The sequence below is a fragment of the Cannabis sativa genome, chromosome 4 (assembly GCF_029168945.1).
Source record: "Cannabis sativa cultivar Pink pepper isolate KNU-18-1 chromosome 4, ASM2916894v1, whole genome shotgun sequence".
Lineage (NCBI taxonomy): Eukaryota > Viridiplantae > Streptophyta > Magnoliopsida > Rosales > Cannabaceae > Cannabis > Cannabis sativa.
In genome coordinates, this window is record NC_083604.1 from 48,613,321 (window position 1) to 48,630,956 (window position 17,636).

Here is a 17,636-nt window from a genome sequence, read left to right on the forward strand (position 1 = left end):
ATATTGGGAATCCCTTCTTTTGTCTTATATGGGTATTATAGGTTGGTTTTAATTAGTTTTATTTAAATAGAGTAATTTTTAGTTAATGTTAGTGAGGATAAGAGCAAACCTAGAAAAGCTTATCACTCTCCATACCCCTTTCTTTCTTTCTCTCGATTCTTCAAGAACCAGCAAGAAAAGGAGTTTAACTTGCTGCAATTACAGTGAGAATTAGGAATCTTGATCAAGGTATAACTCTCTAGTCTTCTCCCCTTTGATTTTCCTTAGCTTAAGTTATGTTGTAGTTTTTGATTTTGTATGTTTAGGGGATGTTGATGTATAACCTACTAGCTTTTAAATTCTCAAGTTAGGATAGAATTATTTAAGTTATTTAGAACTGTTTTGGTGGATAGTTGAGGTGTATGGATGAGATTGGAGTTTTGGAGCTCAAGCTTTGGGCTCCAATGGTGGTTTGATATTCTGAGTTTGTTGTTGAGTTGTATTGCTTGGTTTTAGTTCATTATGGTATATACAGGTATTCTGGAAGGTTTTGGAAAGTTTGGGATTGAATTGAGGTGTGGGGGTCGGTTTTTGGGTTCCCAGCACAGAACCGGTCGACCGGTTTTGCGGGACCTGTAGCAACCGGTCGACCGGTTGGTACCCAGGAACCGGGCTTCCAGTTGGGAACCGGTCTGCCGGTTGGGGCTTTTTCCCAAACCCTAGTTTTTCCCGTTTTTGAGTTGTTTGGGATATTAGCATCCCATTCATCGATAGGGTTATCCTTAGTTTCAATTTTAAATCCCCGATAGATGTTTTAGAGTGTCTCTCACCGCGTTTTGAATATTATGGTTTAGGGCCCTGTAAAGCGTCGAGCTGCACTTCCACTCAGGCTGACCGGCACACCTGAGCACGGAGCGAGGTAAGATAGCATGAATATTACATATATATGAATGAATGCTTGTTTTGGATGTTTGCACTACTAACACTAATATGTGTGTGATTTAAAGGGTGTTAGTAAAGTGTAGGATATCACTATGGTTACGGTGTTACCAACACGAGTACCCAGGGGTACGTCGTGTATGTGGTACAACACTTAGTAATTCATGGGAGTACAATAGTGGCTCTACCAACACGAGTACAGGGTTGGTACTTTAGTGCATTTGGTACAGTGGTCGTACTTCCTTTAAGAACGTTCTTAACCATTTGGTGAGCTCGTTGTTGAGCTCAGGGTGGCTTAAGCATAAAGCCAGATTAGCATTGATTTTATATATTTTTTGCATATCTTACTGAGTCTGTTGACTCATCAGTTTACTACCTTGTGTAGGTAAAGGAAAAGCTAAGCTGGAGGAACAGTGAGATGGAGCTTGGCAGTGATTGTACATATCGCGGCAGTGCAACCTGGAGGGTCTCGGTCTTTCAATATTTTGAAATAGTTTAGTTGCCTGTTGTTTGTAAAAAAAAATATATATATATATATACTAGTAGACTTTGTATTAGCAAAAATACTTTAAATTGTATTTTGAAATTCGGGATACCGACCCTTATGATTATAATGTTTATAATACTATAAAAGTTATCTTTTAAGTTTAGTAGATTTTAAATACGGGCGTTACATTAGCGCTCCCACTCAATTAAACTACCATGTCCTTAATCTGTGTGTCACGAGAAGATCCAATTGGTCGGCTTTAATGAAAAAAAATTGAACAACATAAATAATACAACTAAGATTGAACCTAACCATAACAGGATTAAGATCCACAAACCTAAGATCAACCATCGATATTGACTTAGAAAGATATAACGGTAGGTTTATGATATCTTATCTAAGATTAATATCGGTCCCTTCCAATGTATACTCCATACATCTGATACTAGTAAACTTTGCCAATGCCATGGAAAGGACATAACACTTATCCAAGGTGTAAGTAAACCTTATTGCTGATTATCATGTCAGTATAAATCCAGTGAACTGACAAATCATGGGAATTAAAATTTTGAACATATAATCATGATTATATTCCACTGTGCTGACGACACTATAATCATGAATAAATATATATATTTATATATGTTCTGTACTTAATAGAATTTATACATTAATTATAATCATGAAATAAATCATGTGAGCCAAGCAACATAAAAGCAATTTCTGACCTTTATTAATTCGTAAATATGATTATATTGAAAGGGGTTTTATTTAGGGCACAAAACCGAACACTGTCATCTTCGAGTAGAGTTAGAGCATAAACCATTGTGGACAATGAAGGCCTTAAACATAGATTTGGCATTAGTAAGAGAAAAGTGATTATTGCAGTTAAATGAATTGGAAAAATTTTGAAACAAGGCTTATGAAAACACAAAGATCTACAAAGAAAGGACCAAGAAGTGGCATGACAGAAACTTGGTCAGAAAAGAGTTTCAACCCAGACAGCAAGCTCTAATCTTTAATTCAAGGTTGAAGCTTTTTCCTAGAAAATTGAAATCACGATGGTCTGGACCATTCAGAGTGGTTCAAGTATTCCCATATAGAGCGGTGGAACTCAAAGGAGAAAAACATGAGACCTTCAAGGTCTATGGTCAAAGACTAAAGCTTTACTTGGGAGGTCAGATTGATCAAGCCAAATCTGTCATCCTCTTGGTGCCTCTTTGATGAGAGAAACTGAGTCCAACTAAATGACGTGAACGATAGCGCCTTTGGGTGGCATCCCAAAAAAATTTTATTTTTAATTTCTATTGCAATTTTTTAGAGACAATTACAATTTTTATTTTCGTTAGTTTTTAGTTTTTAGTAAATTTTAATTTTGATTTTAGAATTTGTTATAGAAAAAAAATATGTAGAGCCATGAAAATCGTAAAAACTAGTTGATTTTTTTTTAAAAAAAAAAAATAGTAGTGCCCAGGCATTAAAATTCAATGCCTAGGCATGCGAGTGGAAAAAGAGGCAGTAAGCAAGAGGAGAAGTCGATTACACACGGGCCTAGGCATAGAATCTCTATGCCGCGGCACCTGTAGCTTTAGAAAGAAAAAAAAATTGTTAAAAAAATATCACAGAGAAAAAACCAACATGAATCGCGATATGGAAACCTTATGCTGCGACACCTATGTTGAATCGCATAAATAAAGGGGAAATTTTTTTTACACGGGCCGCGACATATGATTACCAAGCCACGGCATACACCCCCTAAAAATAGGCAGAGAGGTATTGAATCATGCCATTCCAATTTTTTTCAAAAACTTCTCATTCTTCCTCTTCTTCTACACGGGCCTACCCCTCTCAAACCAAAAATTTCATCATTCTCAACCTTTTCAACCCAAATTTCTTCATCCAATGTCAATTCTAATCACCCATAAATAAAACTCACTCATCAATTTATTAATTTATCACCCACATTCACCCAAATCATCCAAAAAATTTCAAAAAATCACAAAACCTAAAAATACCTAATCCATTGTGTTCATCACTTAATTTTTGGGAATACTTGGTGGAGGAGGACTACTTCAAGGTTTACAAAGCTTTTATTCTACAAGTAAGTGTTCTTTCACACTATATTTTGGTGAATTGAGGAAGATTGATTGTGGATTGTGTGATATTAGAGATAAATATTGTTGCGGAATATTGGATAGTTGTGTTTGATAGTATTGGTGATTAATTAACATAAATTAGTGATTAAATCAAGTTTAGGGGAAGTACAAAATACATTGGAGGTGCTCCCTAATTTTTTTTTGACACCGAAAGTTTGTGTTATTGGCTAGTAAATTGGTATGTCGTCTAGGCCTAAGAGAACTGGGACCCGAGCCCAACGCAATGTATAAGGATCGTCATCAACAGATCCTAATCTCTAAGAAAAACAACCCCAACCCATTAATATATTTATGAATGAGAAAGCGACAAAGAGATATCAAAAACTCAAAAAGAGGGGTGTACTTTGGGAGAGGGGCTTTGAATTTCAGGATGAACCTTTTCCAAGGACCGGGGCTATGAAAATATTAGGGGTGAGATTGAGGAGACAATGGCAAAAATTATGTGCCGGAGAGTATGTGGAGGAGGAGAACTATAATATTCTCTATGAATTCTTTGCCAATTATCCCTACAAAAGCAATTTTAGATGAAGTGTATGTTAGAGGAGTACAAGTGCCCATTAGATTGAATATTATCAACAGCTTTCTTTAACCTTAGCATAGTAGGGGAATGGATGGATGAGAGAATACTGGCACTGTGGAGAGACACACTTACAGATGCAGCCATTGCAACAGTTTTGGGGCAAGAGGGTACCCAATTTCACATTGAGGTAAATCAAAATCAGAAGTCTCTATACTGGTGGAAACTCAATCCAGTGGCAAGAGCGTGGGCCTATTTTGTAAATGCCAGAATTATTCCAACATCACATATTTTAACTTTGGATTATGATCATTTTGTGGTGGTATCTGCTATCATGAAAAAACTGACCTTCGATATAGGATGGGTAATTCTAAAAATATTGACTATGTTTCTCAAATAAACACCATTATAGGCACAACCCATGGTGCTCTGATTATAGCTTTATGCTTAAGTCAGGGAGTTCCAATTATAGAAGGAGACATTGTCAAAGCACCAATGCAACCCATCTCCAGAAGGTATTTTTATGAATTTCTTCAAGCATCCTTGACACCACTAGAAGATACAAGAAAACAAGAAAAAGATGATGCGCCACATGATGGAGATGGTGATAAGGAAGAGGAACACGAAGAAGCGAGCCTAAGTGAGATGGTTCTACCTCTTCTCCAGATTGAGCCACCTTTGGACACTAGGACTCGGGGCACTTATGATAGATTGGATTATATCTTCAGGCAAAATCAGTAAATAATCTAGTCTAACCAAGCCCAAACTGGCTATTATAACTCTTATCTTCAACAGCAGCATGATTTTGCTCATAGGCAAGTCCAGGAGTTATATTTCGCTTTCTCCATGTGGACTATATATGAACCTCGATGCTCCAGATCACTTTTCTCCACCACTGCCATGGTATCCATACCAACTACCACCACTGTCGCCGCTGCCATACTGATATGACACTCAGATAAGTTCCCTTCTTATTCTCTTTAATCTCACATTGGGGACAATGTGTCAACTAAGTCTAGGGGGTGAACTTAAAATTTTTAGTTTTTTGTTTGTTTTAGAAAATTTTAGTCCTTAATTTTTAGTTGTTTCTTTTTAGTTGTAGGTAGATAGCATGGTTTGGAAATTTCATTTATTTTACAAAAAAATTATGTGCTTGGTAATATTACATTCTTGACTAAGTTCGATTTTGTGCTTTAAAAGAACATGAAATCATATTAGGTAATTTTCTAGCAATTGAATTGGTTTATGTATGCTAATTGTGATATGTGAAAAGTTGTTTGAAAAAATTCTAGAACTTGTTTGCTTGCTATTTGAGGCGAAATAATAAATTATGCATGACTAGGAAAGTGATTTAGACATTCTTTGAATCGATTGTTCCTTTCAAGTCATCCCTAAAATTTTATCCTAGTTATCCTTTTTGATCCTTAACTTGATTTCTTTATTTCTATACATATTGAGCATAAACAAGATAAACCTGTAATATCCAAAATTTGACCTTAAGTATACCATAAGTGGATCTTTAGTTTGGAGGAATTTGGATGAAAAGTTTGTGATATGTGTGTGGAAATAAGTGTGAAAATTGAGAGAATATATAAAAATGTTGATTGGCAACAAGAAGAAAAAGAAAAGAAAAATCTGACAGTAAGTGTCAAATTCGAAAAAAAAAAATAAATAAATAAATAAAGTGTTGCAATGTTGTCGAAAAAGAAAAAAAAATTCTCTCATGGAATGGAATTAGAAAAAAGGAGGTATTAGGATTGTTTGTGAAAAAAATATTGGATGACATGGTTGGAGAAGCTTATGGTATAGGCAAGCCTAAATGAGTATTTCAACTACCCGTACCTAAGCCTAACATTACAAGTCTAGAAAGACCTTTTGATTCGAATTGATTGTGCATTGATTTATATTAGCGGAGAATAGTAAGTATATATGGAAATTAAAGCATATCGAATATTTTGGGTTAGTAGATTGATGGATGTAATTGGCATGTATAAATTAATTGTTTCAATTGTTAGTTAAATGCGTTCTATGGTTTCATGAGCTGAATGAGAAAAAATATTAAAGTGTGTCAAGGGTGTAATTGAACTGAAATTTTGAATTATTATGCATAGTTGAAATTTTTCATAATCATGTTATTGAGTCTACTTGAAAATTACTCATGTTCTGTGGATTGAATTGTTCAAATTGTGTGTTTTTCGTGTTAGTGTTTTAATCGAGGACGAGTAAATGTTTGTTTAGGGGAATTTGTTAGGTTTTTATTAGTACTAATTTTAGGTTAATTTTAGTGTGTTTTTAGTTATGTTTTACTCTTGTTTGGAGTAATTTTACGCTTTTCGGTATCTTTTATTTTGCATGTTTGAAATAGAAGAAAAATAGAAAATATTGAAGAAATATGAAAAAAAAAAAAAATAGTCAAATAAATCAATTCTTGGGGCAAGTGCACCTAGAAATTAGTTCAAGAAAATATCCAAAAGTTATGGTACAATTAGAGCTTTTGAGGCAAAGGAATTATAAAATTTAGAGGAGCGCCTCAACATGAAAAACCCATGTCAGGGCATGAAAGGCTTAAAAATTGGCAGAGAAGGTCGTATTGGACCAAGGCATGGGCATGCCTAGGCATTGGATCCTTATACCTAGGCATAAATTCATAGAATGCTCACTGCCCATAAAAAGGGGGTCATGCCTAGGCCCATGTCTAAACAACTTGGAGACGTGAAATTTGCAAACACGGCCGCAACATGGGAATCCTATGTCACGACTCGCCCCTTCAATTTTCAAGTAGAGTGATTTTTTTCAGCTTTTTATCTTTTTCAACTTTTTTCGGCTATAAAAGGAGTGGACTTCAATATTTTTTAGTAAGCAATCTAGGTTTACGAAAATTAGAGAGCAAAATCAATCCAGAAGGCTTTTTCAATGAGGTTTTCAACATTCTTTTCTTCTCTATTTCTTTTTCTATTCTAAATTAATATGTGTGAATTTGCTACGATAAACATGAGTAGCTGAACAGTTTATTAGGGTTTAGATGGATATTGTTTGATATCGATTTATGATTTTAATGTGATTTAATTTTCTCTCAATTTCTATGTATTGTATTTCATTCGTACTTAATTACTTTTAATTGCCTAATCACCAGTTAAATGTTTATGATTTTGATGTGAAATTAGAGAAGTGAGTGGCAATTATGCTATAGTAAAATGGAAACAAATTTCGATATAGGACGAGAGTACCATGTGGTTTGGATAGCTTATAGGGTTTCTTGTTTAATGTCTTTTACATGTTTAATTTATCACGAGAGTAGAAAATTTGTATGTAATTGAGATTTATATATCTGAGAAGACTATAAATTACTTGAGTAAACCTGCTATTGCATAGAATTTAGTAATAGGAATTGAATCATGCTAGACCATAATAGGTAGATACAATTGAAATCGAAAACTCTAACTTTTAATCATCATTAATTTACATATTAATAATTACTTGCTTCTTGTTTTTACTGTTTCTTTATTGTGTTCTAATTTTAACTTTCTCATAAATTCGATATAAACAAATAGAAGTAAAAGTTTAATTTTAAAATATTTAACTACAATCTTTGTGGGATCGACCTCACTCTTTGTGAGTCTATCACTTGTTAATGATATATATATATCAGGCCCAGTCCTGGGCATAGGCGGACTAGGCCTGTGCCTAGGGCCCACCTAGCTCAGGGGCCTAAAAAAATATTTCCCTTTTAAAATTATACAATTTTTTGTACTGATTTTCAAAAATACCATATTTTTTTCTAAATAAGAGCCCAAAATAAATATTTTTTCTATGGCCCACTAAATTTCAGGGCCGGCCCCATATCTTTATATATTAAAAGTGCCTATCTAACGGCAATTCTTGGTTTAACGATTCTTGGTTTAACGATTCTTTTTTTTTATTTAGCCTTACACGATTAACTTAACAGACTGTTAACGTTAAACGTTAACAAATAAATAAACCCAATAATTAAACCCAAAAAAATTAAACAATCTTTTTTTTAAATTAAAAAAAATATCTTACCCACATAATACTCTAACAAATCCTACAATTTTCAAATTTCTAAAAAAGTATTCAATAGAACCTATCAAAACAGCACCAAAAGAAAAATCTGTTTTTGAAACCTGTTACATATCGAGGCGAAAAATAAGTATTCAACTGTAACTATCAAAATAGCACCATCGAAATCGATTTCTGAAATGAGGTTGTTCTTCATCTAAAGAAAACGACATAGAGAAAGGGAGAGGAGGTGGATTCCAACAATCTCGAGGTAAATCGATAGAAGCCAATCTAATAATTATGATTTTGAATTTCTATCTTTCTTGTTTTGAACAAGACACGAGACGATCATTTCTTCTGGGTTATGTTTGATGTTGTATTGAAATAACAATGATGGCCTCAATATGTTTTCCACATGATATACTATCTTGTAAGAAGAAAGAGGTCCAATGCCCAAACACAAAATTTATCCAATTGATCGATGAGTGTCCGATTAAATCGAATTCGGAGTACAAATCTTTTGCACAAACTTCCCGAATCATAATCGGTTTGGGATTAGGGATTAAATCTTCCTCATCTTCAAATATATTAATTCTTATTATGATTTATGAAAAGTGAGTGAGATTGAGAATGATTTTCTTCTTTTTATTTGTGTTCTCAGTTCTGCATATCTAATTTTAATTTGGGTGAAGAGAGAGTTTGTATATATATATATATATAAAACTTATGTCAAAAGAGTTTAAATATGAGTTTGAGAGAACCTCATATAAAACCTCATTTTCTTCTCATAAACCCTAATAATTTCATCGTGATGCTCTTCTCTGTCTACATCTCGCTTATTACTTTCACCATTTGGCATGCAAAGTCTTACTTACTTTATTTTCTTAAAAAAAAAAAAAAGATAATTTGGGGATTTTTCAGTTAGGCAAAGGGCTTCAATCAGAGATTGTTACTCATCTAATCAGAGTCCAATGCTTTATTTTGATCTAAAAAACAGATCATAATTAAGGTGGTAAGTGGTGAGCAAGTAACTCAGGAAGATCAGAAATGAGTCCTTCTCCAACTCTGCTCAATCCAAGGTATAACAATAATATATTCTCCATTTTTATGATATATTATTATCTTTTTTCACATTTGGGTTCTTTAAAATTGATTAGATTTATAGCATTTTGGTCATATCATAATGAAATACTGGTTATGATAGTTCTATTTGTAAAAGTTAGACAAACTCATACATATATTAAAATAAGTATATACAAATCCTCAGATACAATCACCACAATTATATTCAATCTCATACTCTTTTTTCTCTTTTGGTCTGCAGCAATTAACACACAAGGAAAAAGCTTTAAAGTTCAAAGATTGATGATTCAATGCACCATATAAAGACTAAAATGAAAAGTAATTTCTACACTAATACATGTTACTTACTTAGGGAACTTATTATTTTCCCTTTCATTTTTTTTCCAATTTCCAACTGCTATTTTATTTTTCGCTATTGCAGTGTTATTTATACTGATTTTCGACTTTTGGATTGCAAAAATAGGAACCAGGCTGAACAATATCATAAATTGTTCAAGGTATCACATTGCTCTCTCCACTTTTATGTTTTATTAATATTGATTCTTTGTTCAAGTCGGGATGTGATAATCATTTCTTTCATAATTTTTACAAAACATACATAACTTTTCTTGTTAAAAAATGTACTTGCAATAGTTGAGTTTATTGCCATTCAAACCAAAACAGATATTGGGATTTTCAATCCTAGCAACTCCATCCCGCAAGAAATCAAAATCATATTGTGATTCTTCTTTCTTCTCAAACTCTTATTGCGATTTTAACTCTCTGCTATTCTCCACCACCGAAAGAAATTGACATTGTGTTTCTTCATTCTTCTCTCAAACACATATTTAGGACAACAATTTGTGACCCCATTTATAGTCTTTTTCAGATTGTGAGGTTTGTATCTCAATTAATTTTTCTAAATGGTGAGCTTTTAGCCATTGATCTAGCTTCTATTCATTCAGGAAGAATTAGAATTGTTAGTCTTCGATGTGAATTTTTATTTCAGTTCATCATTTACACACTTCATTGCTTGTTGTAGTGCTTAAAAGAGTATTCGATGGAGTATCTGGGTTGTTGAAGTGGGCGAAAAACCTTTAAGGTACAATTCTCATCCAAAGCTTCCACCTCCTTTTATTTTCCTTCTTATTATTTTTCATTTATTTATTTTCTATTTGTTTTGCTATTGCTAACTTTGAAATTTGAATAGTACCTTCAAAAGAGTTGGTGCCAGATCACATGTTTGAGGGTAACAACTCTAAGTAAATACATATAAGCTTTCTTTTTTTTTTTTCTCAGAGTCTATAAATAAAACCAGCATACATTTTTTTCTGTATAGATATTTTATTTCATAAATATTAATTATGAAGATCCTTCATTGCAATTTGGACTATACAATATAATGATTTTTTCAGTTTTTAGTTATTTTTGTATATAGGATCCATCGGCTCCTAGCTAAATTAATTAATCTTTTACAATTCTTTTTATTATAAAGTGTATCATTTTTTATAAATTTAAGAATGGCTTTTTGATTTTTTCTTAGCCTGTTAATCTGCTAATTTTCAATCGTTTGATCATTAAAGTTTATATTTTTGTTGTAGCAAAGATATAGCATCATGCCTACAGAAGATATCTAACCATCAATAGGTTTTTTGGTCTGAGTAGAATGATAACATGTTTGGGGTTGTAATATTTTTTCCATTGGAATTTATTAATTTCATTCAGGCATCGAGATTCTGAAATGTGGCAGAATTGTAGGCGATTTGCCAGCAAAGGTACTTTTATGGACCCTTTATATGTTCTTCAAGCTATCCCATTTGCTATAATTATTCTTTCAATATCGACTCTCTTTTAATTTGTATTTGAATGTTTAATTGTTCACTTTTCCTTACCACTTCCTGATGTTTCTTGCTATTTAGGTGCAAGGTTTGACTTTGTATCAGTTAAAAATTAAAAAAAAAAATTGCATTCTGTAATGATATGAAAGATTCTCTAGCTACTAAAATTAGCAAGAGAGCACAAATGTACCGAAGTATGTTTTTATCTTATCAACATGTCTCAATAAAGTAGTAGTTGCTTTAATCAATATTTATATTATATATTTACAATTTGAATTGGAGATTACTTATATCAAGACTTTCCACTTTATGATAATGAATAATATATATAAAATAATTATAATAATACAGGTTGATCTTAGGATGGCTGGCAACCAACCTGTTAAATGAATGACCTATGTTTGTCATTTGAAGTTATTTGGGTTGTCTTCAACCTTCCTCCCAAATTTGAGCCTACATTACTAGAAGATTGTGAGAGGTGGGTTTTCTTATCATTTAATAATTTATTTATAAATTAGATGTTTGATAATTGTCATCAATCTTTTATCCGTAGTTAGTTTATAATAACTGTAACCTTGATTTTTTTTTTATGTAGGTTTTCTATTGCTTTTTTTGGATGTTACATAGAACCTTATACAATCAATTGGATGCTCTTTATTAAGAAGGTTGTCTCTGTTTACTGTTATGTTTCTCTCATTAAGAAAGAAAGACAGTATATAAAGGACACAAATCAAAAGAGGTGTAAATTTTATTTTGTTCTTATTTAATAAACAACGGAAAAAGGAAAGAAGAGAAAGCAAGTCTTTATATTTCAAGCATCTTTAAATTTTTGCTATTTGTGCACTCTGAGTTTAAACTTATTATATTCTACAAATTCTTCTACTTCACTTTGTTTTCCAGAACTATCTTAAGCAAAAAAACACCAGTAATGCAGAAATGTTTCACTTCCTTTCATTTTAGACTATATTGGACTCTTAAATTATCGGTTACTTAAACTCGGTTATATATATTTTTTATTTTTCCAGAGTACATGTATACCACACATCTCGTCTTTGCTTCCTTCACTAGCATTAAACAAAGGCATCCATCGAAAATATAACTAAGTATACGTGCATTGCACGTAACTTCAGCCTAGTATATATTTATATATATAAATACACTTGCTTGTTAAAAATACTATAAACAATTGCATTCCCTAACAGTACCAAAACAGATAAACATAATCTTATTAGCAACAAACATTTCAGCTGGGCTGGTATGAATCTCCAACAAAATAAACTTGAATATAGTGTCAAGTGGGTTAAAAGGTGTAGCAGTCCAAACTTAGAAGAGAGATTTATACTGGTATGTTAAATGCCTTGTTTTATCATCTTTGGGAAGCTTGAAATAACACTCTTTGGAATGCCAATATGTATAATGTTCATTTTCTTGTAAATAAAATCAAAAGAGAAGTTTGTAAGAGATTTTTTCATTTTAAAAGAAAGAAAGTTAGTCTAAAGAATGTTGATTGGTTAGAAAACTTGGGTGCAACTTATTAATTGTCCATATGCTGTAAAAAAACATTTCAGCTGATTTCAGCTGTTTAATTTCCCGAGTAATAAGACAATAATTCAAGTTCAATTATTGTAGAATTTTGTTTTTGATGGAGGAGAAATATGTACCATTTCTTTTTATTTGTTTTTCATATTTTCAGGCACCAGTTAACGAAAGAGCATGAAGAGAAGATTTCATCCGACGGCAAACACAAAATTAGGAACAAACCACCCCCTCGATCGCTTCACCATATATAATATTACTTCTCAGTCCAGGTTTCTTATTAAAATAAAAAAAGAGCATACCACATAAACAAATTATTTGTTGGAATCATATAAGTTTCAAAAGAAAAACTAAATGTATATAATAAAGGAAGATGAGGTTTGTAGTGCCAAACTATATACATTTATTCCTCTCAATTATTTACATGAAATTCTTTTTATACATGCAAATAATATATATATATAAATATATATATTCCTGTGAAGAAAACAAAACAAATGATATTTCATAACATTGTCCCATAAATAATAATAATATATCAGCAAATGAATAAATATACAGTGATTTGTTTGAAGCATCGTATTAAGTTGTAGATTGTACCGTAAAGTATATTAGGTAACCATCAATTATATCATGCTATGTACTATATGGATAGATAATGATACAATGATACAATTATCTTCACTTTCTTTTGTAGCATAATTACATTATTTCGATACCTTATTCTTAAATTGATAATTTATATTTTAATATCAAGAGAAAAAGAAAGGATTAAGAAGGAAATTAAAGTCATACGTGGCCTGGTTCACGGACTATAAACTGTTAAAGCAATATATGAAATGAAATAAGTAACCAAATATATGTTGGTGGGGACAAGTGAGCAGTGGGGTTCACAGAAGGTCCTCTTGTATGCAGAAAAGAATGACCACAGAAAAAGTTCACGGGTTCTAAAACAAAAAATATAACAATAAAATATAACAGATACAATCCAAAACAAAATAATCTATTATTGAATCAGATAAAACGAAAAGTATGCAACAAACCACCAGATTTTCAAATATCTTCTCTCTAGCTCGATCGTATAGAGAATTTTATATTATTTATTACATATTAACATTAGTTTCTTATGTATAGACCTTAGCTTTTACTTTTCTTATTTATTTACTTTTGCCCTTCTTTCATGTATTTATTATTTATTTTTAACTATTTGATTTCCCTAACTTGATGCAGCAAAGCATTATCACACATGATACAAAAGAAGAAAAGAAATATTTTATGCACTAAAAACAGAGCAAAGACTCATGTGTCTAGTTAGAGTGAAAGGTGACAATTGCTTTTGTTTTTTGTGCACTTTTTTCTAACTCTAGATAGGAAGAAATTGATACAAGAAATAAGTAAATTTTGAAACTTGATTTCAGCCTCCAATTAAAAAAAAAAGATGAAACAAACAAAAGAGAATGAAAATGTTAGAGATATCAAAATTGTGGTTGGCTTTTAACAACAAAGGTGAAATGTGATTTCAGCCACTAATTTAAAGGGGCCAAGGGGGCCACTTCAATTTGTTTTTGCCCTATTTAGATAGGTGTCTACATAAAGCTCCAAGACTCTTACGGATATGTACTTAACTGTGTTATTTGATAACGACCCACTTTTTTAAGTAATATATGGTTTAATATGTAGGATTAGTTTGAAGCAATCAAAGCCATCTCAATTGTCAAAAGCCAGAACCTTGTGGTACTATTACCAAGTACCTAAATGTATTAAAAACACCTAACACTTCTCATTAGCTAAGCAAAACTGGCTTTGGATATAAACCAATTTAAAATTTAGTAGTCCTTTTGATTGTAGCCTATTTGATAGTCACATATGACCTAAAGAAATGGTACAGCTAACTTATTAGGATATATAATTATCTTCTTTGCTAAATGGTATGGGGAATCTAGTTCTCTAAAATAATATATGTATTAATATCTTGTATGATGATAACCTACTAATTATTTATTAGCACATTTCTTGGAATATATGTTCCTCATATCATCTATTATTAAGAAAAACAGGGTTTGCAATTCCATACAGAGGAAAATCTATAGAACAAGACACATTATCCACTCAAATATATCGCCATATTAATCTGCAGTGCTATGCTAGCTTCATGGAGTATTGCCAAAATATATGATCCACAAGTAGTAACTTGAAAGTTATGTCACTATTGTTTTGTCAACCAAATATGTATATAGTAGAATTTACAAAAATTGACATGTACTACTCATATATATGTACCACGAGACAACAAAAGATCACACGTAGCTCTACTCCATGTGATAATGATATACAAGTCTCCATGACGTATAGCTAAGAACATAAGCACGTGAACCCTTCGTAAACAAATTCGAGGCAGTAAGAGTCACTCAAATTCCAGTTAATTACTTGGTACCACACAAGGTTTCACAGGTTGGCTACAACTTAAGGAGACTACCAATTATATCTTTAATCCACAGAAACAGAAGAAAATCCATATAAAATTAATTTAATAAAAAAAAAAGAAACGAAAAGAAGAAACTGGCGAAGTTGGTGTCTTTATTTACTTCTACTAAACAAACACACTTCCTTAGAGAGCTAGCTAAAAACAATAAGCAAATAGTACTGTAATCAAAACTGCAGATACAGAAAGCCTGAGCTGCTTCAATGAAGAAACAAGGCTGTGAGATTGAAGCCATAGGGATCAACTATAGGATTCAAACGGAGAACCCTTTCAAGATATTCACCAGAAAACCGCATCAGAGTCATCAAGCTGTTGATCCAGAACCAGAAGAGTCACCTAAAATAATTGAAAAACCCTTCAACAAAGGAGGCAGGCAAGTGTTGAAAGAGGTGAACTGCCGGGCTAAACCATGGGAAGTTCTAGCCATTGTTGGCCCGAGCGGAGCTGGGAAATCGTCTCTACTGGAAATCTTAGCAGGGAAAGTCACACCAGAGAGTGGTTCCATATTCATCAATGGGAAACCTGTTGACAAAGCTGAGTTCAAGAAGACTTCAGGTTATGTCACACAGAAGGACATGCTTTTCCCTTTACTTACAGTTGAAGAAACCTTGATGTTTAGTGCCAAGCTGAGGCTGGGGCTTCCTCCAGTTCAGTTGAGCTCCAGAGTGAAGTCACTGATCGAGGAGCTCGGCCTAAGCCGTGTGGCTGGAGCTCGAGTAGGAGATGACAGGGTTCGAGGCATATCTGGTGGAGAAAGGCGACGTGTTTCTATTGGAGTCGACGTGATTCATGATCCAAAAGTGCTGATTCTTGATGAACCAACCTCAGGACTTGACAGTAATTCTGCACTACAAATTGTTGACATGCTAAAGACCATGGCTGAAACCAGGGGAAGAACCATCATCCTCAGCATTCATCAACCTGGCTTTAGAATCGTTAAGTCCTTCAATTCCATTCTTTTGTTGGCTAATGGCTCTGTTCTTCATCATGGCACAATTGATCAGCTTGGTGTGAATTTGAGGCTCGTGGGATTAGAAGTTCCTCTTCATGTTAATCTTGTTGAGTTCGCTATTGAATCCATTGAATGCATTCAAGAGCAGCAAGTCAATAAAATGCTGCCACAATTACCATCAACAACAACTACAACAACAGCACACCAGAAGAAAGGAGATACTCATGGTGAGAGCAAGAGCGGTAAGCTCACTCTTCAGCAACTATTTCAACAATCAAAGGTCATTGATGAGGACATAGTAACTGCCGGGATTGATTTCCCTCGAGACTTTGCCAATTCAAGACTTAAGGAGACGATTGTTCTCACACACAGATTCTCCAAGAACATATTCCGAACCAAGGAACTCTTTGCATGCAGGACTATTCAAATGTTGGCCTCTGGTCTAGTCTTGGGATCAATCTTCTATGATCTTAAAGATAATTTAGTTGGAGCTCAAGAAAGGGTAGGTCTATTTGCATTCATTTTAACTTTCTTATTATCATGCACTACAGAAGCTTTGCCAATCTTTTTGCAAGAAAGGGAAATTGTAATGAAGGAGACCTCTTGTGGGAGCTACAGAGTCTCATCCTACGCCATAGCTAATGGCTTAGTCTATCTGCCATTTCTACTCACCCTCGCCATCTTATTTACCTCACCCTTATATTGGCTTGTTGGATTGAACAAGAATTTCATGGCATTTCTGCATTTCTTGTTGCTAATCTGGTTGATCTTATACACTGCAAACTCAGTTGTAGTGTGTTTCAGTGCATTGGTACCTAATTTCATAGTTGGAAACTCAGTTATTGCCGGTGTCATGGGGTCTTTCTTTCTGTTCTCTGGTTACTTCATATCACAGAATGAGATTCCAAGTTATTGGATCTTCATGCATTACATATCCCTGTTTAAGTATCCATTTGAAGGGTTTCTAATCAATGAGTTTTCTAAGTCTGGCAAGTGCTTGGAGCACCTGTTTGGAAAGTGCATGATGACGGGGGAGGATATTCTCAGAGAAGAAGGATATGGAGAAGAGAGTAGGTGGAGGAATGTGGGAGTCATGGTGGGATTCATCTTGGTTTACAGGTTCATCTCTTATGTCATTCTTAGATGTAGATGCTCTCAGAGAGGACTAAAGACCGTCCTTGTTTAAACTATCATTTGTATTTTACTCTCTTTTCTCTCTCTCACAAGTGTGTTTAATTGGTCACATGTTTTCGAATTTACTTGATATAGTATTAGCATCTACAGAATTATTATTATTATTATATTAATAAACAACATAGAAAAAGATGATTGAAAAAAGAAAATAAAAAAGAGTGTGTGTGTGTGTCACATGTGTTCTGATTTATGTATACCTTATAATGAAAGTTTCTCTCTTCCTCTCTCTCTCATCTAATCATTTCTTTCTTCATGTTATTTATTTATTTTCATCTCCTGTTTTCCCCTTGGTTAATATGCCAAAACACTCTAATGGCCAAGGTCAAGGAGAGTGGTAGCGAAGCTCTCAGCTTGTGGTGAGTTAATAGTTTAACGTGGATATATGACCACCTAACATAACTGATTGGCTCCAAAAGTTTTACACAAACTACTAACGAGAAAGCAACAAATTGTATGTGATGATAAATTTGACTTGTA

The 17,636-nt window shown here is 33.2% G+C and overlaps 1 protein-coding gene and 2 long non-coding RNA genes across 6 annotated transcripts; all 3 read left to right on the forward strand.

The window, feature by feature from the left end:
• The first annotated feature begins 8,165 nt into the window (after positions 1 to 8,165).
• Positions 8,166 to 11,882, forward strand: LOC133037245 (uncharacterized). Of its 4 annotated transcripts, none has more exons than XR_009687362.1 (8): positions 8,166 to 8,366; positions 8,997 to 9,174; positions 9,420 to 9,496; positions 9,600 to 9,675; positions 10,200 to 10,259; positions 10,883 to 10,932; positions 11,347 to 11,473; positions 11,591 to 11,882. It is a non-coding gene; the product is annotated as an uncharacterized LOC133037245 (long non-coding RNA). The 4 variants fall into 4 exon arrangements; XR_009687364.1 differs by having other exon boundaries at positions 9,017 to 9,174; XR_009687363.1 differs by having other exon boundaries at positions 9,093 to 9,174.
• Positions 11,883 to 12,136: 254 nt separating this feature from the next.
• On the forward strand, positions 12,137 to 12,927 carry LOC133037246 (uncharacterized). The gene is made up of 2 exons (XR_009687366.1): positions 12,137 to 12,339; positions 12,689 to 12,927. It is a non-coding gene; the product is annotated as an uncharacterized LOC133037246 (long non-coding RNA).
• Positions 12,928 to 14,551: 1,624 nt separating this feature from the next.
• Positions 14,552 to 17,392, forward strand: LOC115714985 (ABC transporter G family member 5). Its single transcript, XM_030643761.2, has one exon. It carries the CDS (start codon positions 15,217 to 15,219, stop codon positions 17,149 to 17,151), a length of 1,935 nt encoding a protein of 644 aa, XP_030499621.2. The 5' UTR covers positions 14,552 to 15,216; the 3' UTR covers positions 17,152 to 17,392.
• The last annotated feature ends 244 nt before the right edge of the window (positions 17,393 to 17,636 follow it).

Excerpts from the sequence above, each read along its gene's own strand:
- LOC115714985 (XM_030643761.2), top strand. The coding sequence starts at position 15,217 with ATGAAGAAACAAGGCTGTGAGATTGAAGCCATAGGGATCAACTATAGG.